The sequence below is a fragment of the Epinephelus lanceolatus genome, chromosome 8, assembly GCF_041903045.1.
Source record: "Epinephelus lanceolatus isolate andai-2023 chromosome 8, ASM4190304v1, whole genome shotgun sequence".
In the NCBI taxonomy this organism is placed as follows: domain Eukaryota; kingdom Metazoa; phylum Chordata; class Actinopteri; order Perciformes; family Serranidae; genus Epinephelus; species Epinephelus lanceolatus.
In genome coordinates, this window is record NC_135741.1 from 4,415,200 (window position 1) to 4,428,133 (window position 12,934).

At 40.6% G+C, this 12,934-nt stretch overlaps 1 protein-coding gene across 1 annotated transcript in view; it reads right to left on the reverse strand.

The window, feature by feature from the left end:
• Positions 1-1,947: 1,947 nt before the first annotated feature.
• srms (src-related kinase lacking C-terminal regulatory tyrosine and N-terminal myristylation sites) overlaps positions 1,948-12,934 on the reverse strand; it is a 43,118-nt gene continuing 32,131 nt past the window's right edge. The window contains exons 7-8 of the mRNA XM_033628875.2: positions 8,105-8,261; positions 1,948-5,214 (exon numbers count right to left, since the gene is read on the reverse strand). Of these exons, the coding sequence (XP_033484766.2) occupies positions 5,015-5,214; positions 8,105-8,261 (357 nt within the window). The 3' untranslated portion in view covers positions 1,948-5,014. The remainder of the gene's footprint in view (positions 5,215-8,104; positions 8,262-12,934) is intronic.

The window sequence follows — 12,934 nt, forward strand, 5'->3', positions numbered from 1 at the left end:
AAAATATATATTATTCTAAAATGGGGCATTTTGCACAATAAGTTATTTTATTTGTGGCACCTTATTTTGATGATAATACTTTTTAAAATTTTGAATGCAGGACTTTAACTTGTAACAGTATTTCTACACTGTGGTACTGCTACTTTTACTCAGTAAAAATTGTGAGTACTTCTTCCACCACTGGGATGTATGGGTGGATAGATAATGTTTTGAATCACTGGTTACCACTTTGTAATAAGCCAGTCCTCATCAGGGGTGTGAAAGTTGTAACTAATCTCTTTTTTAATGCTTTATAGATCACTTACAGTATAATACTGTTCTGAATTCAGGGTGAATTAATTCAGAGTATGTCTGAAGATGTTTATTTAAACTCTTGACTCTTAATTCGTCTCGGTTGGCTGCACGAAAGAAATGAAACCTGGGAGGGACCAAAAAAACCCACAAAGACATTCTCAGAATACCAAGCATGCCTAATTTATTATGCATTATAGGGCAGGGCAGTATATTGATATTATATTAATACTGTGATAAAAGACTAGATATCGTATAAGATCTTGGATATTTAAATATGTAAAGTGTTGTCTTGTCCTGGTTTCAAAGGCTGCAGTACAGTGAAGTGATGTCATTTAATTTTCTGAACTTACAGATTGTTCTGTTCTGTTATTTGCCTTTACCCACTTAGTCATTATATCAACAGGCTAGCATTATCGCCTCACAGCAAGAGGGTTCCTGGTTGGTCTGAACCTAGGTTGGGGGGTTTGAACCCTGGGGTGGGAGAGACCCTCTGTGCAGAGTTTGCATGTTCTCCCCGTGTCAGAGTGGGTTTTCTCTGGGTATTCCGGCTTCCTCCCACAGTCCAAAGGTTGGCAGGTTAGCTTAATTGGTGACTCTCAGTTGGCCGTACGTGTGAATGGTTGTCTGTCTCTATGTGTCAACCCTGTGATAGTCTGGCCACCTGTCCAGGGTGAACCCCGCCTCTCACCCAATGTCAGCTGGGATAGGCTCCAGCCCCCCCTCACAACCCTTAACAGGATAAGCGGTTGCAGAAAATGAATGAATGAATATTGCGTAGTGTAAATATTTTGTGAAAGTACCTATCAGTAGTTAACTTTACAATATTGTTGCAATATCAATATCCTATCAAGGTATTTGGTCAAAAATATAGTGGTATTTGATTTTCTCCATATCAACCAGCCCTTAATTTACTCTTCATTTGAGCCCATTATAACAGTTTTGACTGCATCTGCTGCACCAGTCTCTAACCTGGCAGGATGACAGGTCACCACTCCAGCCATATGATTTTCGACCTTTTAATCTAGGAAAAAAACGCTTTGATAAATGTCCACTTACTGGAAATATTCCCTGGAAACAACCTTCATCAGTGGCCACGAGATTCAGAGAAATTTTGTGCAAGTAGAGCTTTGGCGAAGAAGTTTGTGTCAAACTAGGTGATTTTTGTGTACAAGCAGCAGTTTTTGCATAATGTACTCGAAGCTTTGTAAACGAATACTTCAGCAGGGTCAACTGTTTATACTGTTCTGTGAAATTATTGCCAATACAATGTAATGCTTACAAAATATAGTGTAAATAGTGAGACAAGCCTCAGTCCTCTAAAGGACAGATCAGGTCTGATATGATCTCTTCTGCTGCAGGGTAGCACAAGTCAGTATTTGGTAACAGTAGTGCTTCCTGTAAATGCAGAATTAAGGCTTTTGCCTCAAAGATGCACTTAAAATATATCCTTTGTCATTCAGTGGATTGACAACAGCACTGTCATCGCCACCTTTGAGGGGTTTAGTTCCCCACAAGCACCTGTTCAAATGTGTTAGTGTGAGGTATTCAGGAAAAACTCTACATCAAGTTTGAGTTTCATCCCACATTGTTTCCTTACACTTGCACACAACCAAGACAGCAGATTTTATGATTAAAAAGCACACAGACACATTTCAAAACAATACTTAAAATATTTTATTCTGTGCACTACTGGTGTTTGGTACCTGATGGTACTCAGCCTAAAACATACGACTCAATCTTGTGATTTGGTGGTTATGGCTAAAGTTTCCTGAACTTGGCTCCGTCTGCCGTTTATTGTCATGCATAAAAGACAAAAGTTGCATTGTTCTCAAATTGCATTGCATTGCAACACTGTTGTACAATTTTGTGGTGCAGAAATCCAACAATCCACCCCCCAAAAAGAGCCTTCTGAATATGGCTGATTCACTGTGCAGGTCTTTTTACTGTAGGTTCTTCATTTTTGTAGTTCTTAACTGTCCGTAGGTTGCAGTTTAGTGTGTGGACAGTCTGTGGTGTAAACATAGGCACTCTAGTTGTAACTGGCCATTAATGTGAGCCTCTAAAAGAGGTTAATAACTTAAAGCCTGTACACATGGCTCTGTGGCCCGCTGGCTTTTCAAGCACTGGGTCAGCCCCCCAAAATGTATCACAGGAGGATAAAAACAATTCCCACACTATTCTCAAGAAATGTACATATGTAACATGTTGCCAAATCCTTCACAAATTCCTGCAACAGAAGGAAGGCAGAATAAAATACTTAATGCTTGTGGTTAATAACAAGACTAAAACAGTGTAGCCACACTAGAGGCCCCATGTGGCCAAAAACAAAACTGTTGGATGATGAAAAACAGAGAAAAGTTTGACTTCTATCTTTACATTTAACAGGGTGTAAAATGCCTACTTTGTCCCAGAGGAAAGGACAGATTATCCTCTGAACAGTGGCCATTTCAGGACATCAGACTCAGCTGTGCTTTGACCTAAGTCATGACATGCTAAACATGCTAAGTGCTAATGATTGCCAGGTTGATAGCTCACTAAACTGCTGGAGTTTAGCATGTATGTTAGAGGTATGCTATGCAGGATTGTCAGTTACTGTTTGTAACCACATTCACCCGCAAACTGGAAAGCAGATGTGAACCCCAGATTCACTTGTTTGGCATTCAGCCTCATTATATTTCCATTTTTTTGGCGCTGTGTCTCTTGGCTGCGTGGTACTTGCAGTCTAGCACCTGGTTGTGACCTTTATATGAGGCCCGAGCCTCACACTCTTAAACGTCCTGTACACAGAAGATAAGAAAATCCAGGCAGAGGGCAGAGTCTCTGCAGATAAAATAATAATACATCGCCACACACTTTTAGTGGGTCAAAAGTAAAGATTGAGAGGGCTTACATCTGTATGTATGGGTCTATATATTATTTTATAGGAAAATCCTGCGTAGTATATCTTTAATTCACAAGCTAACATGCCACTGTTAGCATGGTAACATGCATCTATTTTTGCATTCTTATCGGCATTAAGCCAATAGTTCAACTTTTTTGGCAAATACACTTGAAAGGGATAAAATAATTGGATCTTAGTTCATTTAGAAACACGAGTGTAGTATCAGTTTTATTATCTACTGTAACTTTCTGTAAAGCCCTGTTCGCCCAGGACTACTTTTATCTGGGGACCTCTGGTAATTTGTAATTATGGCGGAGGTCATCTGTGATCTTAATCCTGTGCAAATCTGCCATGTACATAATTTGTTCAGTAAAAACTCCACCGCAAATGACAGACACAGAGGTTGTGTGATAATATTAGTCCCGTGCTGATTGGCATCTCTGTGATTTGGGGTCGTGTTTAGGTTTTGTGTTTTTAGGTTTTTACGGTGCCTCCACCTGCCTTTTTCACGGCTGAGGAATATGGAGGCTTCGCTGGCAGTTAAAAATAAAAGTTTTAGCAGCATTTTGAATCCCAATGCGCAACATGGAGACCCGTTTGCAGAAAAATCAAGTTCAAATCCTTTAGAACAGCAAAGTCATGAAACATGTGACGAGTGGTTATGTACAGTTTAGAGTTAAGTTACTAATGACTGGGCGCATCAAGCATCATATATCAAATACATACATCAAGTACATTCTTTGCTTATCTTACGTGAATGAGCCACATGAAACACAGACATCAAATCACATGAGGTCCCCACGTAATACTAGTCTTGTGCAAATGGGGCTGAAGAGAGCAAAGAAAGTATATCCCAAAACTATTCTTACAGGGTAAATTCAGATTTTTAAAAGTCTGTTATACTCCACGCATGCCATATGCACAATGAAAGAGTTCTTGGTCACTGTAAATTAAGTGATACCTTTCCTGTCCTTTCATTTTAAAGCACAGCTGAAGCTGAGGGGAGATCGTTTATAATAAGATACTGTACCCAAAAAACTAAAATGTTGGATGAGGAAATTTTGACTTGATGGTGGCGCATGATTAAAAACTCATGAGATCACTTAAGTTGTGAAGATTCATCATTTGGGGAACCTGATGATCTGCACCAAATATCATGGCAATCAGTTCAATCTGTGTCGAGATATTTTACTGTATATTGACCAAAGTGTTGGACCGTCACCAGCCTCTCCAGCACAGGGGCTGCTAGCATAGCTAAAACCCAGCAAGCTCTAAATTATTGCACATAACCTCGATTGTAGCACAGGCTCTGCAGTCAGAAGACAGGTGATTAACTTGAGTCCTGACCTGTGATTTCATAACATTTCAAAGTGTGCATCCACAGACATGGCACATACAGAAGTAATAAAATATTATTTATAAAACACAAAAGGGTATAAAATTAAAAACAGTTGGTTCTGTGAATGTGCCGAGGGTTTCAGTGTTCAGTTTCTTTAGATAGGAGTGTATTTACACACCTCTCTCAGGCTATGTTCAGTCTCTCATTTGTCCATTTTGTTTTGTTTTAGCGTCAGAAATGAAGGATTCCTCATTGTTCCTCTTTGATTTGGCGAGCATCTTCTCCATCTTGAACTATTATTCCTGTTTGTCCACTTCTGTTGCTCTCCTCCCTCTGTCCTTTCACACCTTGGTGTTTTTAAAGTACATATACCCTGCTGTGCATAGGGGAGGAGAATACTGCTTGCTGTTTCTCATCCCCCCCCTTTCCTTCCTTTTTCATAGTTGCAGTCCATCCTGCTGCTAGTTGCAGATGCTCTCACTGTCCTCGTCTTCCTCTTTCTATACCTCTATAGTCTTGAAATATATCCTGGCATATATTGAATCCAGCTGGCTGTGTAGGGCATGGAATGAGGGTCTCTTAGAGGGCTCAGTGGCCCAGCAGTCCATCATGATGCGGTAAATATTCTGAGGACAGCGGGTTGGACAGGGCAGCCGAAACCCTGACGACAGCAGATCCAACACTTCCTTGTTGCTTTTTCCTAAAAAGGAGGGATATAAAAGCATGAACGTTTGAGGAGTTCGCTAAATTCTCAATCCTTTCCTTTACAGGCACGGGTATTCCATGGTGCAGAAAACCAGTAACCACAACCATGATAACATCACTGCTGTAAGACTTAAACTCTAAAAGGTAAAGTCAACACGACTCCTGCATATTGACTCAAGATCATTTATCTTCAAAGCACATGTTCAGTCATGGATTACAAAAAGTCCTTAAATGATAAAGATGGGTGTTTCTCTCACTTTTTTTTTTTTTTTATCTTGTCAACAAATCCCATAAAAAGACTGAAACCGACATTGTGTTAGTCCGCGCAATACTTTCTAACTTCCTGTCTGTGGCTCTCAGTTCCAAGCCCTTTGATTCTCAGGGTGCTTTCACACCTGCCGTGTTTGGTTTGGTTCAATTTAACTCAAGTTTGTTTGCCCCCTCAGTGCGGTTTGTTTGGGCAGGTGTGAACACAGCAATCGCACTCAGGTGCGCACTAAAACAACCGGACCGAAACCTTCTTGAAGAGGTGGTCTCAGTCCAGTTACAAATGAACTCTGGTGTGGTTCATTTGTGGTGAGAAGGTGTTCCGACCTGGATGTGAAGCAACTGCAGTCACATGACACATTGTTTGGGTTAAACATGAGCATGTTACAGTCCTGGAGGATTACTAATGTGCACCTCCTCCTGTACTGCCTTAATATGCACATTCAGCACATCCAATGCATCAAAACATTGTTTTCTAGTTGGAGCCGCGCCTCGTTTTCAAACTGTATGGTTTGACTAAAATGAACAATGACAGCAATATAGTCCACGATGAGCAGCGCTAAAATCAACCTGCGTAGTTGTCCCTCCATTGTGACATTACAAAGTAGGGTTGTCACGATACTAAAATTTCAAACTCGATATCGATAACCAGGAAAATATTCAATACTCGATACCATTTTTGATACAGCAGCAAAAAATTAAGAGGCATGTCATTTTTTAAATAAAGATCAGAACAGTAACATCAGTGATAACAACAAAAAATTCCCCCAAAATAAATAACAACCAGAAACAAGATCTGTCCATACAAATGTATTTATCGACAGCCCTGTTTATTTTCTGTGCTTCTGGTGAATTGGCACCATATTTTCGTTGCTGATCAAATAGAGTTGGTAGTTTAGGCTCAGGACGCTCCTGTTTCTACTTCACTATGTGATCAGAGAACCAGGGGTTACGGGAGAAACCAAACATTTTTTCAGCTTCAATCTGTGACTTTACAGTTAACATAACTTTTCAGACACACATAATTGTGTTGTCCTGTTAAACTAACATTGTCTATTAATGTTACAGACGGGCATGACTGATAAAATTTTCTGCTTAGCTCCCACATTAACGTTAGAAGTTATATTTTAGTTGGATGCTGGCGACACCAGCTGCTCAGCTGCTAGTGAGGGGAGGGGCTGTACCTGCCGTCTGCAGCGTGCTGTGTTCTTTATCATTTTTGACCAAAACTGGCTGCTCTGATCCTCCTGCAGCCGCGCTGGCCATATTACAGCAACAGAAATGTGTGCATGCATGCACAGCGACGACAACAAGCCGGGTTGCAGCGAGGGCTCTGCGCCTGCCAGATGCTGCCTGCACAGCGTGTGTCCGTCGGACCCGTCGTGCGCACCCGACAAGCGCTGAGGTGGTATTGTAAATTAGTATTGTATCTGGATACAGCATTTGAGTATCGATACTTTTCAGAGTATCGATACTTTTGACAACCCTATTAGAAAGTGTCACATTTATCTTGCAAGTGTACTCTTCTTCAACGTTTGCTTTACTTCCTGGATTTTTCCCACATGGAAATTCTGACCAATCAAGAGCAGCTTTCTCACACAAGGCATTTGATCTCGTCCTCTTGTAAATGCTGCCGTGAGAACACGAACCAACTCTAGGCAATTATAGAACTTTGTGATAAAATCAGTCCCTAATTCAGACCAAAGGAGATGACTCTAGGGCTGAGAGCACCCTCACTGAAGATGTTAATCTCTGGAATAATGCATTTGTTAGGGACTATGTTCAGCAGTGGATTGATCCACATCTGGTGCTCTAGTGAGTGTTTGCAGCAGCACAATATTGTAAGTCAGACTGAGTCCAAATAAATTACAGTATGTGGGTGAAAAAACATGTCACCAAGTGCACCAGTGTGGCTCATTGATGTGTTTCTGGACAACAATGGAAATCAATCAAACTAGAGCACCAAACGTGGATTAATCCACTGCTGGAAATAGTCCCCTGCAGAAGCACTATTTCTTCCTGTTTGTTTGATAAAACCTACAGTGACCAGCTTGTTTTTAGTAAATTATTTAACCTTTTTTTTTCCCCCCGGTACTTATTTTAGGTACATTTTTACAGATTTACCACCATTGTGTCAGTCCCTCTCTCAGTTCTTTCCAATTTGTCCAAATGATCTCCAGCCTGTCTGTGACATGTTCATTCTTACTGCTCTTTTCATGGGATTTGTTGACAGAAGTAAAAGGCAAAACAACAACTATCATATGACTGGCTGTTTGGATAGTAACAAGTATAGGTAAATTAAACAGTCTCTAATGACATTATTCCACTGTACTGACTGACAGAGTAATACTGTAATACTTCTCAGTTTAAAACACATAATAACCCGAGAAGGGTGTAACCACACATGGAAACAACCATCTGCACACCCAGTAGCTCCATTGTATACTTATACTCATACAGTAAGTCCATTGTGTAACTCAGAGAGTTGTGCATACTTCCAATACTTTTCCACTGATTAATAAATAGGTTAACAAGCTGGAATCAATCTGCTGGAAAGCCCAGTAGTTTATATAGCTGTAATCCTCCATTAAAGAAACAGAAAGGAGTAAATACTGTACCTTCATAAGGCATCTTGCCACGTGACATCATCTCATACAGCAGGACCCCAAATGACCACACATCAGATTTTGCTGAGAACCGCTGGTAGATTGCTGCTTCAGGTGCCGTCCACCTCACCGGGATCTTTGTGTTTCGACTGGCTGTATACACACTGTCCTAGAGACACAGAGAGACAGAGAGAGGGGGATAGTGAAGGGTTAACAGAATACTTTTACATTAGCTGTGCACTGTGAAGCCTTTTATGTTTCACAAATTTAAGACTACATTACCCATAAAGCCCCGACAGACAGCGTTTCTTCTTAAAGGAATACTTCACCTCCCAAATGATCGTTTGTGTATCAATTACTCTCCCTGTTTAAAGTTGAATGTATGAAAAAAAAAACAACAACCTTATTTTTCTCACATGCCTCCATGATGAACGAAGAATCCAAAAATGAGACTGATTGTAACAACAGCAAAGCTATATCAAAACATCTGCTTACAAACTCTTTCACAACTCGTGCAGTATAATCCAAGTCCCATTCATCCAGTCATATGCTCAGAACTTCCCAAACACATGAATCTTTGCTAAGACCTTACTATTTAAAACTAGGGATGCACGACAATATCGGCACAATATCGGTATCAGTCGATATTGGCTTTAAAATGAATTATCAGAATCGGCCAACATGCTTTTTCTTATTCTGCACAATGAATAAATATTATATACACTGAAAAGTATTTCATGTCCAGGGGTCGCGTTAACCGGATATTCTCGGTCATTGACCGGTTTTTTACAACAATGACCGGAAAATCTGAAGGCCGTCGGCCATTTTGACCGGTTGCAATTACCACCCCTGCCCACTTGGCGGCGGCGTGCACAGTCAGTGGTTTAAGTGGCTGCCGTTTTCACACTGCAGAGAAAAGGTCATTCATCGGCTTCATGTAGCGTTGTTGACATAACGCCCTGGACACACCGGACGTGGAACCGAGGCACGGTGCCCAGCAGCGGAGGCAGTTTTCAATCGGCGCCCATGTTAACCTATCTGACTGTCCACACAGGCCGCTGAGTAGAGCGGAGCGCCCGTGGAGGCAGCGCTTCAGTGTCGTCTGGTCTATTTTTCACGCGAGCCGCGAGTGCTTCTGTCAAGCTGGATAGAGCAGATCGTACCAAACAGGAAGTCGGACACAGAAAAGATGAGAGAATCCGGCCAATTTTCAAAATAAAACAATAGCACGTACTGAGGTATTTAAAATAACACAACAGTGCATAACCGAACACATTTTTCAATACCCTAATTACTTCATTACAATTTTAATTTTGTGTCACCGAGCCTACAGACATAACTACATAATGCCCTGGACACACCGGACGCGTTAGTGCCGTCCGGTGTGTCCAGGGCGTTATGTAGTTATGTCTGTAGGCTCGGTGACACAAAATTAAAATTGTAATGAAGTAATTACGGTATTGAAAAATGTGAAGCCTAATGACACGGGTGTGTGGATGTCTGTTAATCTTTTCATTCATGTCCTTATTAATGCACACTTTATAACTTGCTTGTTGGATTTATTAAAAATGAACGATTGAAAACTAAATGTCTTTGAATATCTTTATTATCATTTAAAAACGAAAATTAAAATGACCGGTAAAAATAGATTATGACCGGATTTTTATGACCCTGTTGGTCAAAATGACCGGCGACGAAAAAGTCTAGTGCAACATCTGTTCATGTCTCTTTCAGATCAGTTTTAAATGGTAAGGATTTAGTGGAGTTCATGTGTTTGGGAAGCACTGAGCATTTGACTGGATGATACATTTTCCAAGGAATTATTTTGAAAAAGAATGAATTCAGAAGAGGAATGAAACTGAATATTTCATAACTAAATGTTGTTTCTAGGGCAGCTGCCCTGATGCACAGGCAGCAGGAGGAAAGGCTGCGGCAGCATCATAATAAATTAGACTTAAACATGAAACTGTAAGCTAACAGTTACAGATAAAAGAACCAGTAACGTTGGAAGTTCTCAACACCACAGACGTTAATAAGTTTGTGCCAGGGCCCGTTTACTACCAGCATGATTAATGGGGTTGAAAACTTCACACATTTGTGGGGAAAAAGCATATATTAAAACATCTTTCTTGGATTTTATGAATCGATATCGGGTCATTCAAATGAAGACCGATTTGCTTGTATGAATCGATTATTTTAACCCAGCCCTAGTCTTAAATGCGGACTCCTATGACTTTAATTCATCAAGAATGTTCGCCTTTTTTGGATTCTTCGTTCACGGTGGAGGCATGCAAGTTTCCTTTCTGAAAACAACGTAACACATGGAGAGTAATTGATATACAAATGGTTCAATTTGAGGCTTAAGTATTCTTTTAATTATCCCCTTTAATCCACTAAATTTGCTTAAATGGCTTTAAAACTAAAATCCCTAACTATCCACAGGTTCCAAATAAGATCACTGAGATGTTGAAACTACAATAAAGATGGTGTCCAGAGTAGAAAGTACACTGTTGTGTATAAACAGTTAACTAGATAGTTGTCTTTAATCATTTTAGAGTGAAGAAACATGTTCAAGTAGTAAACATAGATTGTGTAACAGTAAAGTTACTTCACATAAATCGTATTTGCATCATTTTGTGTGTAACAGAAAACAACACTGACGACTGCAGATGACATAAAACTATAACATTTTAACCAAAAAAAAAAAAAAAAACAAGTTGCAGATTTTAGCTCCAAACAGAAACAAGACAGGACAGGTAAGGTGAAACATTAGAGGAGGAAAACCAGATTAAATGCAAAACTTGTTTCTGCTTTTTACTGTAAGATTTCCTTACAGGGTAAAGTGCAGCACAGACCAGCAGAGACAGTCTTCATGGAGAATCAGATTTATTTACAGTAAATATTATTACCTCTCAAGTAATGGTGGCAATGATTTACGAGTGTGTAAGTTTTACACACGGAACCTTAGAAATGTCTCTTTCTTCGCTGATATTACCATATATGGGGAGCATTCTATGATTAAAATTGTTATTACAACCCAGTCACCAAAAATATAATTGGCATTGTACATTTCTGCAAACTATAGATATGTTATATTTGTACATTATTATGTAGAGCAGGGGAGTCAAACCCGTTTTAGTTAATGGGCCACAAGCAGTCTGATTTGATCAACCAGAATAAGTATGCATTGCTTTTTCAGAAAACTGTATTCTGGTCAGGGTGGAAAAACCTCTAAGGTGGCATTTTACAAGAAGTATCTACTGTTTAACTTGCTTACCGAAACCCGACACCTCTTTAGCCCTTTTTAGATAGGAATTGTGCAAATTTGCAGGAAAGCCCAATCAGTATTTTTTCAGCATTGGCAGCATAAAAACAAAATCGGGGAGTGCAGCAAAATGCCGCCTGCCTCATTTTGTTTATACAGAATGTGCCTTTTTCGGGGAAATGGGGGGTGTGAGCAAGTAACAAAACGTGTAGCTCAGTGTGTGACGTAAACAGTGACGTGAGAGGGAAGCCGCAGCTAGTCATGCGGCGATTCTCTTTTCTTCACCGTCCCCGTCATCTGACGGTTAATGGCCTCTTTGTTTGCGAGGGCAAGGAGGGCGCGCAATTCCTTGTCTCCCCAGTTGCTCATCGTTACAGTGTCTGTCAGTTTTGTGTTTCCCTCTTGCTACTAGCTGCTCGCTAATTCCTGCTATCAGCTGTTTCCTGTTTATCCAACGCCAGTGGGTCGCACGTGGGGCGTCATCAACAGCTCCTCCCACAAGTCTTCAACAGCCCCTCCCGTTGTGGAAGGCCGACTCATTCTGTTTAAACCAAAAAGGTTCCGCCAACATGACTACCCTACGAGGTGGAAGATTGGGCGCCTCGGATCAACCTGCCATTCCACCTCTGTGTGTATAAACGCTCGCAGCTGGCCGGCAAAACGGCCCAACATTCGTGGAAAATCTGGCAGTGTAAAAGGGGCTTTTGCTTCCACAAGTGCATCACTATTAGGTGGGCAAAGCCATCTAGTGGGCCTGATTGGACCCTTTGGCGGGACGTTTCAGGCCCCCGGGCTGTTTGTTTGACACCCCTGATGTAGAGGATATGTTGAAACCTGATGTTTCTTTATGTTTGAACAATGCTGTGGTTAACATGGTTAGATTTAGGCACAAAAACCACTTGGTTATGGATATAAAAAGATCATGTCTTGGCTTAAAATACCCGTTTTATGGCTGTATCCCGGCAGGAAACGCAGCAACGTCTCTGTCAGAAACAGCTGCTTTTTGTGGCTCTATCCCTGGTGGAAAATAAGGAATGGGTTGTTTAAAACCACCTATATTTAGTGGCCAAAAAAACGCTCACTAAAACAACCTGTTTTGTTGTTTGCTGGCCTTGAGCAGTGGTCTGCAGACTGGCAGCTGTCTCGCCTAGGTGTCACGACATTCACCATTCCCTCCTCCTTCCAACAACAAAGTCAGCTCATATACTACATCACTTTAGAAACGTTGATGTGACACTTATGAATCGTGCAAATGTAACATATTCATGGTTTGCAGAAACGTACAATGTCAACATTTTATCCTGGTCACTGAGCTTGTTATTATTACACACAAACAAAGTAAATAATGCAGATTTGAGTGCTGCTCTGTTGTACCAGACAGATGGAAGGAGGACGGCGTTTTACATTAAGTATACATGAGTTTACACAGAAACAGCAAAGCACACTATACATATTTGAAAAGGACACAGATAAAGAATTAGGGTTATTCTAAAATTAGAAAATGGCTGTTGACAGATGAGACAAAAAAATAAACCCTCCCCTTGATACTGTGTTTACATGACATCTCTCTCCTCTTC